Raw genomic sequence first — 19,535 nt, 5'->3', positions numbered from 1 at the left:
TTATGTGGTTCTTGGTTGTGTGTGACTTTTAGTTGTTAACTGGGCTGTTGATGGGTAGCCACTAAGTCACTGATTGGTTGTTTCCTTGTGCTGCCATGCCCTTGACTTTTAAGTATCTAGTAAGCTGGTGGTAAATCAGCACGCCTGTTGACTGACAAGGGGCCCATTTCCCAGGATTCAATCATTTCCCTTGCCATTTTTGTCCCTGCTTGGCCAACAATCTTAGTAGCTGCAAAACTGAATATATGTCCTTGTTCATTGCAATATGAGGCTATCAATGAGTTTGAATCTCCTCGTTTAACTGCTCACTTGTGTTCTTACAATCTGATGCTTAGCTTTCTCCCCGTCTGTCCTACATAGTCACAGGGGCAATCCATGCAGGGAATCCGGTAAATTGCATTAGAAGTTTCTCGCACCTCCAAGTCATCCTTGTAATGCATGATTTATAAGGGACAAAAAAAATCTATTAAAAACTTCTTCTGGGGAAGGATATCAGGTCTAATGGTAATGTACAATCTTCATCACAGCAAATAAAATTCAACTGAATCAGTTCAGTGTGTGTGTGTGTGTGTGTGTGTGTGTGTGTGTGTGTGTGTGGTGTGTGTACACACACACACACATATATATAAAGGTCTAGTGTGTTCAGGTCTTTTCCCATGTAAGCTTAAGAGTATCTTGGTGACGTTTCGGCAAGGTCCCACGCGCCATCCTCAGGCTGGTGCTTTCAGCTTCGTGCCAGTGCCGTCTCTCTATAAATACTGGTGTGGGGGCTGCTGTGCTGTGCTGGTTGGCTACGCTGCTGCCTCTTGATTGGTTGATGGAGTTGATGTTGGTATAATGGGCTGTGTGATGGCCTTGTGAGTTTTGTTGTGGAGATATCCTGGATCTTGTGCTGTAATCTCCTGGGTCGTTTGTTTTGTAGTGATCTTTTTTCCATTAGCCTCTCATGTTTTAACGGCTTGGGTAATGGGTTGTGTGATGGGCTTGCGAGTTCTTTTGTTGTGGTATCCTGGGTCCTGCACTGTAATCTCCTGGGTCATTTGTGTTTTGATCTCTTTTCCGTTAGCCTCCTGTGTAGTAATGGCTTGGGTAATGGGTTGTGTGATGACCTTGTGAGACTTATTGCTGTGGTATCCTTGGTCTTGTGCTGTGATATCCTGGATCATTTGCTGTGTTGCAACTTCTTGAGTTCTTGTGGTGTAATTTCCTGAGTTTTCTGATGTGATATCCTGAGCGGGTGGCTGTGATGTAGCATTCTGGGTTTTAGTCTGGCTTCGAGTTTGGGGTCTGGGTCTGGGACTGTGTTCTTAGCGTGTGTCAGCTTGTTTGGTTTTGGGGTTGGGGAAAAGACCCGAACATAACTAGACCTACATACCTGCACCTGTGAAAATCTAAGAAAATATATATATATATATATATATATATATATATATATATATATATATATATATATATATATATATATATAAATTTAACCATGTAATATTAACATGTCAACCATTAAACACCTAGAAATGATCAAACATTCAAAGTTCCTAAATAACACATTCAAAAAGGGGAGTAATAAGACAAAATCTTTACTTGTAGACTAAACCAAGCCCCCTTGCCTTCAGGAGGGAAAGGCCCATAGGAAGGCCTCCTGTGCAATGACTGGAAGGCAAGGTGTAGGTTCCATTAGGAACAGCAAGATACCTTCTGATGAACTCTGAGCTCACCCAATTCCATATCAAAGTAGGAAATTTGAACATGCACTGTTAGGATTTGAGATCCTGAATTTGGCAGGTGGAAATATCAAAGAGAGTCCTGTAACTGATTCAAAGCAAGTGCTTTCTGGTCACCTCCTATTAATAAGACAACGTTACAAAGCCAGGAAAGAATATCATGCCTAGTTTTTGAAGTAAATGTAATAATTAAAGTGGCTTGGAAATATTATTTTCTGTCATCTATAATTAAAAAAGACTTTCAAGAAGCCTAATAATTTTCAGGTAATCAAAAGATAAATGTACACTAGAACACCCAGCTGGACTCATAGCTGGTATATGAAGTATGAAGGGTAGACTATTTCTAGAGGCAAATAGAATGAAAGGCCACAATGTACAAGTCTTTTTTAAAGCAAAAAGAGAGAATGAACCACCAGTTTTCCAATATGAGTAAATGTGCCGTCAGCTAAAATATTTAGAGGTCCTTATGAAAATTATCCTAATTTATAATTTCAACATAAATGCGATCCAAAGGAAGAGAAGTGCATTTTTATTGGTTATGACATGTCCTTTTCTAGGGGATACACCACCAAAGATATAAATTTGATTAAAGAAGGTTTAAATTCTTAGTTAGTTTGAGTAAATCAGGTATCTCAAGGTTCATATTGGTTTTTGTTTGAGTATTATTTTCAGTATCCAAGGGCATAATGGTAAAATAATATTTTACTATCACATAAATAAACCTTTTGAGGATGTAGGTCTTAATTTGGAATGATTTCTTTCTGTTCTTTCTTTTAGGTGAGCAAATTAAAAGGTTTAATAAATTTTTTTTAATTTTGTTCCCTTTTTTAAAGGGGCTCAAAAAAAGGTCAGAGGCACCTGGAGCCTATAAGTTCTGAATTTCAGACAGAAAGCAGTGGAGAGTAAAGCAGCAGTCAAAACCCAAACTGGTTTCCCCAGCACAGGCCTACAGTCACTTACAGGGTTTCCTAGTTAGTTAATTAAAAAAATCATTTTAAGAGTTCCATACAGTAGAGTTTAAAGAAAACCATATGATTTTCCATAGAACAAGACAGTTTGTCTTTACAGATTTCTCAGTGACTTTGGAAATCCCCACTCAAAAACTTAGTGAAGTTAGAAAGTTAGAAGTACCTTGGAGCTACAATGAACCCTTTTGGGGAGAATTCTGAATGCTTGCTTTCAAACTTTTTAAACCTGAAATTAATTAAAATACTAAGAAGTGTGACAAGGGGCAGAGGGGGAGAAGAAGAAAAATACTTTATATGTAGACACAGACTTACCTTCTTTGAGAGCTGCTGCCAAAAGTGAAGCCACTTGAGGAGTTTCTCCAGAGTCGGGCTTAATAAGTAGATGTGGTTCTGCCTGAACTTCTTCAAAACCACTCATATTCCCAAGCTTTGCATAGATATTAAGTTTCTCTTCTAAATAGTTACAGATCTGCTGGTCTTGATTATTCAAGAGTACTATACAAAAAAACCGTACACTATTAAGATTAAAAAATATGGCGATAGTAATTATTACTTATTTATGCTGGAACCATAATTATCCACATTATTATTTTCAGTTTAAAATTTGGTATTTCTATTATGAATTGCATGCAATCCCATCCCTAGTGAAGCAACCACATACACATTATAGTTAGTTCACAATGAGGAAACAGCGCTGGGTAGGAAATCCTAATGCACAGACATGCTTATAAAATGTCTAATGGAGGAAGGGACATTCTTTCTTAAGACTATGTCCACTCTAATGGATGAATGTATTCGTTTTAAAGTGCCAGAAAACATTACACTATACCTTGACATTTTTGAATTTTGGCCGCTCTGGCTTCAGTTATTTTTCGGTCCTCATCAGAATCACCTATTTTGCCTTCTTCTTCTGGGCAACTTCAGGGATGCCATATAAGCAAAACAGATTATCTTATTATCTTATTTTTTTTTCCATAAAACATTATATACAGGAATCCATTTGGAAAAGTCAGCTTCAGTCATACTAATTTAATAGGATTAATTTAAAGGAATCATTGTAGAGATATTTATAATTTGATGAAGTTAGCAGATATATTTTTCCCTCATTTTGTCTTCTGCTTAAGAAATATTAAACAGAAATAAAGATTGCATTTAAGCAATTGGCCATCATCTACTTTAAAAATCAGGCTGGATGTGACATCATAAATGACATGCTTACCCAATGACACTAAACTGCCACAAAGATGGTGCCTTACTATTCCTCCTGTCCTCCCTAGTAGAAAAGTTTCTTTGCAAGTCAGATCCCAATTCATACTGCCATTTAAGTATCCCAAATAGCCTGATTTGGAAAGACATATGCTTCATTTTATAACTTTTAACAGCAAGAAGCAGTATGAGTTTTTAGATCAAATCTCAGAATCTTCAAATTGGTATATGTTTCCAAGATTTGTCACATGTATTTTATTTTGGTAGGATATAGTTAACAAACATTTCTAAGGAGAATTTTTTTGCATTAAAATAAAGAAAGAGTGAGCAAGCAGTAACCAATGTTCCAGTATATACCTTTCCACTGCTTCTTGAATTTGCCTCATCCAGTGACTGCGTTCCTCTTTGGAACTAGTATGAATTTCATACATCTCAGGTCCTGTGGAGGATGCACTGATCAAGAACATCCCTCTCTCTTCATTGGCTACCTCTCTGACAATAAGTTTCTGAAGAGCTATAACAGCAGGCTTCTGGTCCTATACAGATCACAGAAAAATGCAAATCACAGAATATTCTGAGTGAGTGATGTGATGGCCTAGAGTTAGAGCTCTCGCCTCACAATCAGGAGGCTATGAGTTCAACCTAGGTAGAGACCAGATATTTCTCTCTCTGGGCACAATGAAAATATATCTGCTGAACAAAGCTCTGCATTGGCAACAGGAAGGGCATCCGGCCAGTAAAACACTCAGCTCCATTCAGTTGGCCAGATTCCACCCCACAAGGGATTATGGGGTCATTAAAAGAAGATGATGAGGATGATTACAGTATATTTTGAATAAAAGGATCTGAGTGACCATCTAAATTAAATCATTTCAATATAATACTATGTCAGCTATTTCTGGAAACATTATTTTGTTGTATCTTTTTTTGTGAACAAAGGTAAATAATGTGAGCAGGAGCAAGCTTATCCTTTCACTATAACATCATTCAAAATGTATTTACAAAGCATTATCCTTCATGTCAGGAAAAATCCGGTCTGATCAGGATGTATCAATTCAATTAGAAATTTATTAATCTTTTTTGCAAATATTGCTGTTGAAAAGCCTGCTGTGTGCATTAAGTAACAAAACAGGTCTGTATGACTCTGAACAGCCTGTAATATTCCTCACTGAATAACACAGAAATTAAAGGAAGACAAAAATGCTTCACACTGTTGAATCTCATTCATTACCTAAGTTAATGGCTTAATGAGAATTCATGAAATGTCTTATAATACATTAACAGCCCACCTGGTCCTGGTTATTGAATTTTATCTGTATTGCTCCTTTTGTTTCCTCTTCAATAATTGGCTTATTGGAGCTTTCTTTTGTTCTTCTATACACTTTCTAAGGTGCATTGTGTCTAAATATTTCTCAGTCTGCCCTGCATTGAATATCTATCCATTATATTATCTGGAATAATATTTAACATGTATCGGTTTGTCACCTCCTACACACTACAATATATAAACTGCAATTTGAGGAAAGTTACAGATTAACCTCAACTTATGACTAGTCGCCTATCAACTGTTCAAAGTCCTGAAAGGTCCCCCCAAAAGTTTTTTATGACTTGGTTTCAAAGTTATGGTTATGCAGCACTGTGCGGTCATGTCAGGTGCTTGGCAATCTGCACCCATACAACCAACTTCAGGAATGCTACAGCCCCCCCGCCAATCATTTAGTAAAGAGTGTAATTATATTTTGCTTAACCTGCTATGAAATCATTAGTATGAATCATTAAGGGAATCTTCAAATTAATTTATCATTTTAGAGATTTGACAAAATCTGCTACTCAATATCTATTTTCTTTCAATGACTGGAACACAAATACATTCACATTTACACAGATTCAAGATTGCCATCTAAAATGCTTAATTTTGCCTGAATAAGGTCCCAATATTTGTTATTTTTATAAGAGATACAATTTCCCAATTAAGATAATTTAAAGTGTTTTTAAACATTTATACTTACAACAGCTGCAAATATATACTTCTGATCTTTTTCTTGTAAAAACAACATCACATCATTTAGAAGCAGAGCTAAAATGTCTTTAAAAAAAGAAAATTGCATTATAGACCAATCATTCATATCAGACAAATCGAATGAAAATAAATTCAATTCTTTAAAAACATTCACATCACAGTACAACATTCAGAGATTCACTAGGTGCACCGATTAGAATGGGACATCCTATGAAAACACGTTATAAATTGAGGAGGTGGGCACACTTCCCTCTGAGGCTCCCAGACTAGAGCTCAATGATTTGTATTCAGTGAAATGACATCCACAGATTTATCACCAGCAGTATTTTGAAACAATAACAACTAATATAGTTATTAATATATTTCTTCACTTTAAGAATTCTGGGTTATGTTTTATATTTTAATACAGGTAACCCTCATTTAGTGATAATTTGCAGATACAATAATGAAAAACTTTTCACGGTTGATCAATGACTAGCAATTCTCGTAATGACAAGCTACACAGGCTGGTAAAGCAAAGAAAAGCTGAAGTAAAATCATAATCTGTTGTGGCTTTGCTTAGTTACCACTTCTATTAATGACTGACTTAGCAGTCCCAATTATGGTTGCTAAATGAGGATTATTTGTACCCGAATCAGGGAATACAACCAGTTCATCTAGTTGCTTCAGTCTTCATTTCACTTGCTTTAGTCTGTCTGTTAAAAATTTTACTTGGACCCTTTCCCAGATGTCCTTCAATATTTAAGGTGCACCAAGTGTCAAGGGGAGAAATTTTCAGAAAGGGACACTTCCCTCTGCAAGAGACTCATCTGGGAAGCTGGCTGTAATTCTTTTAAGTGCCCATCTATGTTAGCACCTTAATTCAGAATGATTTTGATGACATAATTTGAGCATAAGCTTGCTATTTCAGAGTTAACTTATGTACTTGATTTTATTATTTTCTTAATTTTGTGCTTCTTTTTTTTTGTTACTACAGTGCACTTGTTAGGCTAACGAAATAAATTTAACTTGAAGATATAATTTTACACCTAACAGGTGATATTTGAACAGGTTTAATGTTCTAAATGTGATTTCATACTATATTGGAAAACAGATTGCTAGTGTTGGGTGTGCTACAATCAGATAAACTGATTTCTTATTTTTATGACAGAAAATAAAGGATTCAGACAAACTTAACTCTGGAGAAAATTAATGAGAGAAAATATCAAGGCCATAAACTTAATCAACATATTGCTATCCTGTCTATACTCTAAGACATTTTTCATATTTTTAGCAACTTATATATTTGTAACAAAAACTTTCTTTAGAAAAGTACAGATGATGCACACTGAAAGTATACAAGGAAGTTGAATTTTAATAACCTTTGAAACGTCCTGTAGCTGTCTTCCAGTAGACTAACCCTTCATACAAAAGCGTTCTCTGTTTCTTGATCAAATCTTGTTTCCTAAAAACATGTCCATTTTTCAGTTTGGTATATGTTTTGTTCTCAACTTTACTAAGAATCTCCAGCAACTTCTGTTTCTTTTCGTATTCACTGACTTGCAAATCAACTGCTGCAATCATATCCTTGATAAGGTTAAGAGCTCTACACAAATCTTGATGTTCTTCTGTTCCTTCTGTATAAAAATAAAAAGGCACATAATGTTAGCAAACCCTTCTCTTTAAGTATTTAGAATGGATTTTCATAAAAAAGAACCAGAGCATTATTTTCAAATCTGTTTTGTGAATGGTTTGTGGAATTCTAAAATCAAAATACAAGGTTTGCTACTTTAAAAGCAGAAATCTGAAAATTCATTTAATGTTTAGAACAGAGGTGTCAAACTGGCGGCCTTTGGGCGGGATGTGTCAGGCACAGGCCACGCCCATCCCAGCTCCACGAATGGGAAAACTGTCACAAAACAAAACATCAAGTGACAGCAATGTGATGCAGCGAGTTTGACACCTGTGGTTTAGAAGAATCATCCATGATGTTGCCACATTAATCTCTTAGTATTACCACATGGATGCATTGTTCTGGTAGAACAATTATTACCACATCTGCATTGTTCTGGTAGGACCATGACCGTGGGAGTATAGAACCTGACACCACAATTAGATTTGCTTCCACTTCTTTTTCTTCCTACCATCTCCTCCTTTACTTACACTTTTGTTTACTGGACTTGGGAGTTACAAAGACCCCTTCATTGGGCCACTGATTAGCTACAACAACCTTCCCAACCCGAATGCCCAGGCTATGTGGACTTCAACTACTTCAGATCCTAGAAACTTTACCATATTTCAGGTAATTTTTTTCAAGGTTAGGAGCTTAATCTGTTTACTTCATTGTAATTCTCCAATAAAAAACAATAAAATAGAGAAGCACATTTTACTGATGGATTGATGGCAGACTCCACCTCCTCTCCCTTGTTCTCTGATCTCCACCTGACCATCTTTTGGTTATCATATTAATCTTTTTGTTACCATATTGGTGTATTCTTGTTGTGTTCCATTTCATTGTTTATTTTATTATTATTTTAGTTCTGTTTACACTCTTTTCAGTTCTTCCTTTTTACTGTTGTAAGCCACCTAGAGAAGCCCCACAGCAACGTAGGTGGCAAATAAATTTACAGAGAAATAACAAATATATGAAACACACCTCATTTTCATTTATAGCGAAATAAGTTATTTGCAAAATAAGAAAAATCTGAAATTTGTAAAAAGAAATTTTTGTATAAGAAATTTTTAAAGTAATGTTGATGCGTTGATGTTAGTTAGCTAAGCACACCATAAGATTTAGTCATGAAGCAGGTAGAAAATTATTGCTTACCTTTGGTATACTGTAATATTCTTTCTACTAGAACTGGGTACTTGGTGATTCTTTGAGTGACTAGCAAAATGCATTCTGGGATTCCTCGACGCCGGGCCAAAAGATTACTATTCCGCAGCTTTAAGAAGAGATTTAACTTTTAATATACAGCCTTCAAGGTTGCTAGATATAAAATGTCACTTAGATTTTAAAGTCTCTCTGCTTGGGTGATGGAAGACAATCTTCTATATATTTTATTTCTTGTTTCAATCCATCTGATATTGAGGTTTTATTATTCACTTCATTTTGCCATGTTAGATGGCTGATGCAGAAAAATGACTAAGGAATTTTATAATAATTTTGAATAAGTTATCTACAGTGCCAAAGAAAATGGCCTGGGATAGCTAAAAAAGTAAAAAAAAGTAAAGATGACTCTAATAGCAAGAGTTTCAAAAACCCATCTCTTTTATATATTTATCAATCCTGCACACCCACACAAAGGTTTGGGCTTCAGCTGTGCTGCTGTGATTGTCACTTTGACCTTTTTGCCTAGATGTTGCTTGTCCCTCACTCCAATGAATCACAAAAGCTGGTAGGTGGTCTGAACACTCAGAGGAAACAATAAAAAAAAAAATACTAACGAAGTATATTGTTATATTATATAAATAAAAAGCTTTTATCTCCAATGTGGACCTGTCTCATTAGAATGGGAAAGGTTACTATCTTATTTTTAACTAGGTACAAATAAGCCAAAAGCAAGTAAGCCAATATGCGTGCAATTGTTGTTGTTTTTTAACTATTCAAATAATCAGAAACACTGAAGATAGTTTATTTTTTTAATTTCATATGGCTTTAATGATAAGCCATTTTGGAATGAAAATAATAGTGTCTATTATTACTTTATTAAAAATAGAAGACAACTTCTATAAAAGAGCCATGTATTTATTTATTTGTTCATTTTGTTCCATTTGTATAACGCCCAATGTCCAATTCTTCTGCCTTAACATTCAATGGCTTTTTTACATTGGTCAAAATTTAATGAGTTCTATCTGCAACAGAAAAAAATACTGTTACAGGAATCGATTTTCTCTTTCCTTAGAGACCTACACTCCACTTCGAAAATCTTAACAAAATTAAAAAGTAAGAAAACTGTTTTGTATAAATGGAAGCCTTTTATGTAGCACAGGAATTCCATTGGCTGCAATTCTTACAATTCTGAAAGTCAGTATTATCAGCCATACTGCACTAAAATCGAGCCACCTTGTGGTATACTTAGGAAAAACTATTTTTGAACTATTTATTAGAATGCTAAGCTAATGTGCTGTACCATTTCTCACGTTAACAGTTCTCCTAAAGTAGATAAACTTTTGTACAACTGAGATAGATATTATCAACTTACTTTGATGAAATTCTGGAATTTTTTGTTTTGCTGCAATTCTTTAAAAAGGCTAACTGCTTCTTTTTGGTGACTACAAAACTCCCCGTAGATTGTCTTCATTTTTCTTGCATTCTCTTCTGAAAACTGAAAAAATAGTAGCAATTCAATAGAGTATCAGTAGAATTATTGCTATGCTACATACTGAATATGTAAGCAAACTGGTTCTCCCACTCCCCAAATAGATCTTTTTTCCCTTCCAATCTATTTGGTGCATCAGAAAAGCATTATAGACTGGGAGATTCACACAAAATAAAGGGAAGTATTTGCTATGTGATCTCAAACATCATGAAAATGTTGGCAAAGGAAGGTTAAGGCCTTCCTCTTTCAGGATTAACATATTTAGGGGAGATGTGGTTGTGATTGGACCAGGATCATAAAAATGGATATATAGATAATCATTGGCTTATCAAGGCAATAGTGGCCGCAATTTCCATCGCTAAACAATTTAATCATAAAGTGTAATTAATATCACGTGATTGAATCTGTCATGCCCCTGGTGGAGACTGACTCTGAGGAAGAGGAGGAACAGCCAACAGGGAGTGGAAGTGTGGCTCTAGAGGTAGTGGAGGCGGCTGGGGAAGGGCAGAAGCCTGCTGAGCAGTCAGAGGAAGACCCAGGCCCATCCCCTATCTATCCTAGGGCACACAGGGAGGAGAGGATCAGGGTAAAATGTGGTCTACTCAGGAGGAGAGGGCCATGATCCTCTTCATGGGTTGCAGGTGTGAGATTTGCATAAGAGTTTGGACCTGCATGCTAACAGACACTGGAAACAAATTAGAGTTTTATTCCTAAAGGTTTATCTTGGTTGGCGTTCTTCCAACAGACTGTACCTGGTTATCTTCCTGAAGTTGGCAATTATCTATCCCGGTCTGTCGTGAAACTTTATTCAGTGGGGTTTGTTTTTGTTTTTTGCTTTGTTATCGGCTCTTTGAATTTGAACTGTGTTTCTTTCCTTTGAAATGTTATTTTGAAAATAGTTTACTCCTCCACTGTGAACAATTAAACAGTGAAGCCAAGTTGAAGGCATTAAAGGACTTTTAGTTACGTTTTCTTTTTCGTTATATTTCTGATATATTCTGGGTCATCACAGCATCCCTTAGCAAGGGCAATCCTGGCAGTTCCAGTTGTTGACCTTTGTCCTGGAGCATGCATGTCATTAAGTGTGAAAAGATGAGAGTCCCAGTCAACAGGTGTGGATAAGCGAAACAGGAAGACACTTGGGGGGGGGGCTGCTTCAGGCTGGGGCTCTGGAATGCATGTGGGCACATGGGTGTTGCAGGGTGTGTCACAAGCAGCAGGCATTTTGAAGCATAGGCACATGCATGAATGCTGTGGGGGAGAGGATGCTGTGAACAAGCACTACAGAGTGTAGTATGTGAGCAATTTCTGACTTCCTGCCCACTTTTCTTTGACTTTGCTTGTGGAATGTCAGCAGGAAATGTTGGAAATGTTGATCATGTGACCACACTGGACATCAAGTGCCTGCCTCGTGATCACATGACTACTGATCCACTGTAATGGTCAGAACAGTGACAATGTTCATAAATCCTCCTTATTCAGTCACATTTTTAATTCTGAACAATTACTAAGTAAGTGGTTTCTCTTAGAATGACTATAACTTCACAAACACCCTGCTGAAAGTATAATTCTATTCAGCGCTCTACCTGCTGCACAAGGACATCTCCAATTTTGCTGATCACAAAATTTCTGTCACTTCCCTCCCGACTTGAGAGCTGTCGCCTTTCCTTCATCCTACAGAAGAACTGCTGGTGAAGTTCTAGCAGCTCATCTAAACAAGGGAATATTTTGTCCACTGTGCTGTGGTCCAGCTGTAGTTCTTCTTTCATCCCTTTTCTGAATATTTTGGACATGATGAAGAGGGTATGGATGTGGTGCACTTCTGTTTGCATCAGTTCTACATAAAAAAACCATAAAATTCAATAAGTCATGGTAGATATATTTTAGAGTAGATCTATTTATTTTTATATATTGAAGAACTATTCCAACATAAGGGGTGCTATCAGGACATTAGGGAACACCTAAGGTCTGAAGAAGTATAAATGCATCTTTAGCAAGAAATAAATTGAAAAGAGAAGATGGGGATTAAAGCCCACAGAATCTACGAATACACTCACAACTGTGACAAACTCCTTGGAACAAAATAACACGGAAAGGAAGAACAGCATGCAGCACTGGATGGGTGAGGGAGTCATAGCTATTTGCCTGTAATCCTAAATAAAAGTGCCCTGCATTATTGAGCACGTCCTATCATTCTGTCCAAACACTCTTATTAGATGAGAGCCAGTTTGGTCTAGTGGTTAAGGCACTTTGATGTTTGATTAATTTGATTGCCTTTGATGTAGGGATTAAAGCACCAGGCTAGAAAAGACTGTGAGTTCTAGTCCTGCTGCCTTAGTCATGAAAGCCAGCTAAATAACTTTGGTTCAGTCACTCTCTCTCAGCCCAGCCACCTCACAGATGTTATTGTGGAGAAAATAAGAGCAAGGATTAGATGTGTTCACTGCTTATAGTTATTTATAAAAATGATAAAGGTGGATTAAAACATCTTTTTAAACAAATATCCATTAAGAATATTAAATAATAGTTTATCAGATTACTGCACAGAGAATAGCTGCTCTCTCTTTCTCAAAAGAGACAAAAGTTGCAAAAACAAAAATAAAATATAAGTTCTGAAACTAGTATGCATTTTTTAAATTTTATTTCACTACTGATTGCAGCATAGATTACAATTTTAGATTACAATTCCTATTATCAAATCCTGCTGGTAGAATACAACACATTTGTTGAGTGCCAAATTAGAGAAAGCTGTTTTATATTTTCACTTCCAACCATCTACATAAAAACTGTGAGAATCAAAGATATAGCTAATTTATCTATTAGATTCAATAAGTCCTATGGATGATAGCAGGCCCCAGAAGAAAGAGACATGAACCAAAGTTTTCAGGTAGGATGGTTTCAAAATATACCAGAACTATATGTAATCCTGCTGAGCCGTTGGATAAGTTTAAAACAGGAAGAATGAAACTGTTAGAAATGAGGAACTGAAAGCAATGTATACAGGTGTTTAAGGAAAGTGACAGTTCGTGAAGTTGTGAAGCGTGTATGTGGTTAGAAGAAAAGTACAGTATAAAGGATAGGATTGGAGATCAGCTTGGGGCCTTTGATTTATGGCAGTCCTTGCAGGACTTGCTCTACGTCATTGGACCCCATTGCAATGGCTTATTAATGTAAGTGTATTACTGCTATTATATTTTTTTATATCTATTCATATCTTATGTCCCAAATTATTAGGAACAATAAATCTCTGATCTTAAAGTATTAAAGAATTTTTGTTTGTGTTGCTATCTGTTTCCTATTGATATTTTTTATGACAAAACATAGAGGATACTATAGCAAACTAACCAAAGATTACATCTTGTCGCTTGATAACATCCTTTTCTTGTTGGTTACAAAACCAAGGCTCTACAACCAGACTCCAAGATTCTGCCTCAAATTCCAACGTATCAGTGCTGAGGTCACTCCATAAAGAGGCATCAACATCATCTATAGCAAAATAAAAGCCATTCTTAAACATAAAAGATAGGAAAGTTAAATTCAGATACCAATTGAACGACTAAAAAGTATTCCAGGATTGGTTTGTGTGCTGATTTTTAATACTCCAAAGGTGTACTAATGCATCTATGAATCTGGAGATATGGTTATCAATTTCCTATAATGTTTGCATCTGTGTATTTTAATATATAATCCATTTTTAATAATGGTAGCATTTAATGGGATGCACTTTACTTTAAAAATGGAGATCTCAAGATGAATGTTATATTCTGTTAAGGAAAAACTCAAGTGTCACTGACTTTGCAAAAGGTTAATCCTGTTAAATTTAAGAGAAGAATATGGATAAACCATATCCAGTTTGATTACTCTTTATCTTAAAATCTCTTTGGTATTGCTTGGAAAATTTTGCTGAGTGTTTATGAAGGAACTAACACTTCATTCATTTGCTTCCTGCTCAAGAAACACAGTAATCCTGTAGTACTGGCAAATGTACATTCATTTTTAAAAAGACACTTTAAAGAAATACAGTGATGGTACCTCTTAAAAATTTCCAACATTTTTAGATATCTGAAAAAAGAGTTTAGATCAGCTGTACAATGCTGATTTCTAAATTTTGAGCCATGTTTCTCATCATAACATGATCACTAATTAATCCCTTTTAATTTTTTAATATGGAATAATTTTAATATAGAGTAAATTTTGTGTGAATGATATCACTGTGAGTTCCTGGTTTACCTTCAATTATAAAAGAGTCAACAGATGAAGTAGACCCTAATGTTTGCAGCAACTCTTCGGAGTGTGACCTAGATCTCCAATTGCTGGTATTAGTATCTGGCTCCAGTGAGGACATACTCTTTCTATGGATAAAACAAAATCATATAAATATAGTGATTCACTTGGAAAGTTTTTTTTTAACCGTGACATTGGAGACTGTGGTCTACCTTTCAGAAGTGGTACTTGGAACACTTCTGGATAAGGAGTGTTGTTGCTGTAATGCTTCTTTTTTCATAAGGGATACTCCAATGGGAATTGTGGTAGAAGGCAGAGTTGCCAATGCTGGCTGTGGAGTATCTCTGAATGATAGATCTGGAAAATCAAAAAATACAGTGTTAAATTTAAGCAATGTATTCTATCCATGTATTAGAGACAGTCGTGATGAACTGTATGCCGAAATCAGGAGAATCTAGTAGCACCTAAAGAATTATATTAAAAGCCATAAACTTTTGTGAACTAATGCTCACTTCATGAGATGCATGAAATATCCCAGAATCTAATTCATCTCAGAAATATTGGAGAATAACTGCTAATCTGTTTAAACAATATTGTCTTTGACAGTAAACATATGACTGTACAGCTGCTTCCTATATTCCTCCAGTATATAGCTAAGACAGGAAAAAAATGTTTGTACTCACCCACTGCATCCTTTGATTGCATCCCCTACCAATTTAGAATGTGACTGCAAAGGCAGTAACATATCATAAACTGCCTTTGCAACCACATTCTAAATCTAATATACTAATAACTGTCCCACTGAATTTAATAAGATGTATATATAAGTAGACATATATCAAATTGAAATATAGCTTTGAAAAGTCTTTTAACACAGAGCATGAATAATTATTTACCAAAATGAAATGTAATTTGGAAATGTTATTTTAACATACCTCAATTTGTTCCTACCTCCATCTGTGATTACTAAGACATATTTCATAGTCTCTAATTTCTGCATTCAATTTCACATTTTTAAACTCACTTTAATATAACTTCTACAAATGTCAGATTATCTGAAGAGTTCACATATTAATAGTTGTTCAAAAAGAGTAAACAGTATTTAAAAATTTAATGTTTGATCGTAATCTGGTTCAATCAAAATTGGAGGGGAAGTGTGATAACCCGGAGTGTCCCACAAATGTAACAAAAAACAAAACTTAAATAAATGTTCTTTAATGCCTTCAACTTGGCTTCACTGTTCAATTGTTCACAGTTGGAGATTAAACTCTTTCCAAAATAACATTCCAAATGAAAGAAATACAGTCCAACTTGTTAGGAATCTGTAAAATTAGTTCAGTTGGCAATATATAAACCAACAATGAATGTTTGTAGCTTTAAGATAAAATCACTGATTGGTTGATTGTGTTGCAAGTTGCCATAAGAGGGAGCTAGAGATCATGGCTTGCTCTCTCTCTCTCTCTGACATTCTGTATCTCTGACATTCTGTTTCTCTGACATTCTGTTGCTGTTGTGCTTATACTTTGATATCTTTGTTTATGTAAATGAAAAAGGCAACCAGTAAGAAGACTTTGTAGTTGGATATTCTTTGGACTGTTAAACGTATATGACCTGGACCGTTTATTGGACTGTGCTATTTCTTAAAGTAAACTTTAACCCAATTTAGTGTATCTGTATGTGGCTGAATAATTATTCATAACTACTCTCATAAACGCTTCCATGTGTATATCCTTGTTACTCAAGGGTTATTCTGTACATATCATAACACAACTCAAAGAGCAGATAATGAAGCAATAAAAAACAAAAAACAAACCACACTGAAGAACGTTCCATGACAGACCAGGATAATTAATTACAAACTTGAAGAAGATAACCAGGTATAGTCCGTTGGAAGAACGCCAACTAAGATAAACCTCACCAAGGAATAAAACACTCTTTGTTTCCAGCGTTTGCTAACACGCAGGTCCAAACTCTTATGCAGTTCTTGCACCTGCATCCCATGAAAAGGATCAAGGCCCTCTCCTCCTGAGTAGACTACAACTTTCCCTTATCCTCTCCTCCCTGCGTGTCCTAGGATGGATAGGGGTTGGTCCTGGGTCCACCTCTGCTTGCTCAGCCAGGCTCTGCCCTTCCCCGGCCTCCTCCACAACCTCTGCAGCCAACCTTCCATTCCCTGTTGGCTGTTCCTCCTCTCCCTCAGTGTCAGTGGTATGACAGGAAGTCCAATTTTCCAAGTCTTAATTTAGAGCTAGGGTACATAATGAGCTGAGGGCTATCTGAATTGCATATTACAAACCTCACTTTCAAAAATGGAGGAAGTCAGGGCCAAAACTAAATCTGTTTTAAAATAAGTTAAATTTAAATACCATTAAAAGTCTTAATGTGATTATTTTAGGTATATTTAATAATTTCATCTTTCTGCCACATTAAAAATAACAGGAACTTTTGAGTAGATTACAAGCAAGGGTGGGCTGCTGGAGGTTCTCAAGGGTTCAGGAGAACCTCTATCTAAGATTCTGCACAGTTTGGAAAACTCCCAAATCCTCCTCACCTCCCACCCTCCCAGGAGAACCCATGCAGCCTGTTTTGGATGCAGGTAAGTGCAGTGTGCATGCGAAGACTTGGGGAGGGTGAAAAATGGGTCTCCCAGAAGTTCAGAAAGGCTGGAAACAAGCCCGTTTCCATCTTCCAGAGAGCCTCCGGAGCCTGGGAAGGCGCCCGGAGTCTTGAGGAAAGCCTCTGGAACTCGGGGAAAGCAAAAATCCCCCCCCCCCCCCGCGTGGTGCAGGAGCCCAACTAGGCCATGCCCATCATGGCCACAGCCACCCAGCCACCCGCCAACCAGGCAAAGAACCCGTTGCTAAAATTTTTGAAGCCCACCCCAATTACAAGGATCACATCAAATAGCTGGAAGGTTATATGTGGCCCAATAAATATAGTCATAGATTGGGTATTTCTGCTTTTAATGTTTGTTTAATTTAACTATTGAATGTATGCTATCAGAACTTATGGTGAAACTATTGTATGAAAGAAAATCTTGGAGTTGATAGTGAAGCAAGTTAAATATATTGGATTAGTGAATGGGTTCATTCTGAGAAGTGTACTACATACTCTCATGGAAAGAGTGGAAACCCATAAAGAACATAGAAATATAGAGCAAATATTTGCCAATGTTTGTTTGCAGCTCTCCAAACTATCTCCTCCCCTAAAACAAAGGAATCTGATATTCAAGGACACCTTTGTTAGAAAGCTAGGAAAGGCACGAAGGGAAAAAATCAACAAAAGCTGTCCATTCTCCCAAAGACAGCCACTAATAACAAAGTATGAAAAATAACAGAAGAAAAACAATTTATACTTTTTAACTTTCTTACTCTTTAACTTACTTGTCTGGACAGTTTGTATCTTGTTCTTAACATAACTTCTATCTTGTAATTTCTGGTAAAGAAGGATGTTTTCATTAATATGAATTTTATTAAATATATTAAATATAAAGTTTATTTAATTGGTTAAATAAATAAGAGGTAATTTAACATTTCTATGCATATGTGATCATATTTTATTGAAAGATTTTATATTGACCTATGATGCTCCATTTTTTACATAACCCTAATAGTAAAGTTGCAAATTGCTAGAATTTTGCTAATGTACTAGGCATAATAATTATTATAAATCATTATGTATTTTAGAATTTTTGACAGGCATTTTTTAAATAACTAATACTGTTGGGAAAAGTCAATAATATGATGCTATTCATTGAACTTATGTCATTCTGACTGTGTACACTAAGGGGCACCATTCCTCTTTGTTCTACCTGATAATATAAACAGCCTCTGGATTTAACAAAACAGGAAGATGATACCTTTGTTTCATTACAATTTAAATTTTCAGTTTATTATGCTCTTGCAATGATTTTGAAGCAGCTACTTCACTAGTCTAATGTATAGTCACCTGAGAAACCAATTCCAAATCCCCAAAGGCAGTCAAATCATCCACCCAAATAAACACCCTTTCTCAAGAATTAATTGGGATATGAAGAGAGACAGAGAAAGATTCGACAAGTCTGAGTCATGGACAAGGCAAAATTGTGGAAAAATTCCTGTGACTATTTATCACAACATAGGAATCAAAATCCCGTTTATTTCTTCCAGAGAAAATCAAAATTCAGGATAAAAAGAATTTGGAATAATTTTCCACTTCATGCAGAAAAACCGCAGGTCTAATTTTTTTTAGTTGGTTCCACATGACAAAAGGTAGTGACAACTAATAAGTGGTGTACATACTAGTGACATAACTAGCAAATCATAGTAAGGAAATATAAAAAAGGACAAGTCATTGTAATAAGGAAGCCTAAACAAAAAGACTGAAACAAAATGACCTTCAGTGTAGAAACAAAGCAACAAACCTATTAAGCAAGAGAGTTTAGGAAAATATAAATATTAGTGACTCTCACTGTATTTATTTGTAATGATTTTATTACCACAACTAATGCCTTGGTTTTTTTTTTCTATAGGTCAACAATAGTTACTCACTTGAAATGCTTACCTGAAATTATTACTCTAGCATAAAACTTACAGGTAGTCCTTGCTTAACATCCGCTCATTCAGCGATTGTTCGAAGTTCAACAATTATTCAGTGCTGAACAAGTGGAACTAACTAGTCCTCATGGTTGCAGCAATTGTTGTGTACCCATAATCATGTGACTGCAATCTGGGCACTTGGCAATCAGCAGACCTTGCAACATTGCACAATCGTGTAGTTGCCATTTGTGACCTTCACTGCTGGCTTCTGAGAAGCAAAGTCAATGAGGAAATCAGCAGGAAGTCACAAATGGTGTTCACATAATCGTGGAATACTGTGACCATCCATGATTTGCCTAATGACAGTAGCTGGCACTGCCAGAACTTCTGCCATAAGTTAGCATAGTGGAATTGCTGCCTTAGAGATGGAGTTTTAGTCCCAATTGCCATTGTAAGGGAGGACTACCTGCACACCCAATATAATATAAATTTCTTGATTTGTTACACTCAAAAACAACAAAATAGAAGCAGAACAGTGTAACAATGAGCAATGACATCCCCAAGTATTTGTTTAAAAA

At 36.0% G+C, this 19,535-nt stretch overlaps 1 protein-coding gene across 3 annotated transcripts in view; it reads right to left on the bottom strand.

Annotated features, from left to right (window-relative positions):
- Positions 1–19,535, bottom strand: part of ARHGEF28 (Rho guanine nucleotide exchange factor 28) — a 139,508-nt gene that overhangs the window by 22,351 nt on the left and 97,622 nt on the right. For all 3 annotated transcript variants that reach the window (XM_026718072.2, XM_087927145.1, XM_087927147.1), the window contains 12 exons: positions 17,824–17,875; positions 14,653–14,797; positions 14,447–14,568; positions 13,562–13,702; positions 11,803–12,053; positions 10,100–10,222; positions 8,722–8,839; positions 7,277–7,531; positions 5,905–5,981; positions 4,253–4,431; positions 3,519–3,607; positions 3,002–3,184 (listed from right to left, as the gene is read on the bottom strand). In XM_026718072.2, the coding sequence (XP_026573857.1) occupies positions 3,002–3,184; positions 3,519–3,607; positions 4,253–4,431; positions 5,905–5,981; positions 7,277–7,531; positions 8,722–8,839; positions 10,100–10,222; positions 11,803–12,053; positions 13,562–13,702; positions 14,447–14,568; positions 14,653–14,797; positions 17,824–17,875 (1,735 nt within the window). The remainder of the gene's footprint in view (positions 1–3,001; positions 3,185–3,518; positions 3,608–4,252; positions 4,432–5,904; positions 5,982–7,276; positions 7,532–8,721; positions 8,840–10,099; positions 10,223–11,802; positions 12,054–13,561; positions 13,703–14,446; positions 14,569–14,652; positions 14,798–17,823; positions 17,876–19,535) is intronic.

The sequence above is a fragment of the Pseudonaja textilis genome, chromosome 2 (genome assembly GCF_049901715.1).
Source record: "Pseudonaja textilis isolate UNSWEBS1 chromosome 2, rPseTex1.2, whole genome shotgun sequence".
Taxonomy (NCBI): Eukaryota; Metazoa; Chordata; class Lepidosauria; order Squamata; family Elapidae; genus Pseudonaja; species Pseudonaja textilis.
This window is presented reverse-complemented; position numbering and strand designations above follow the sequence as displayed.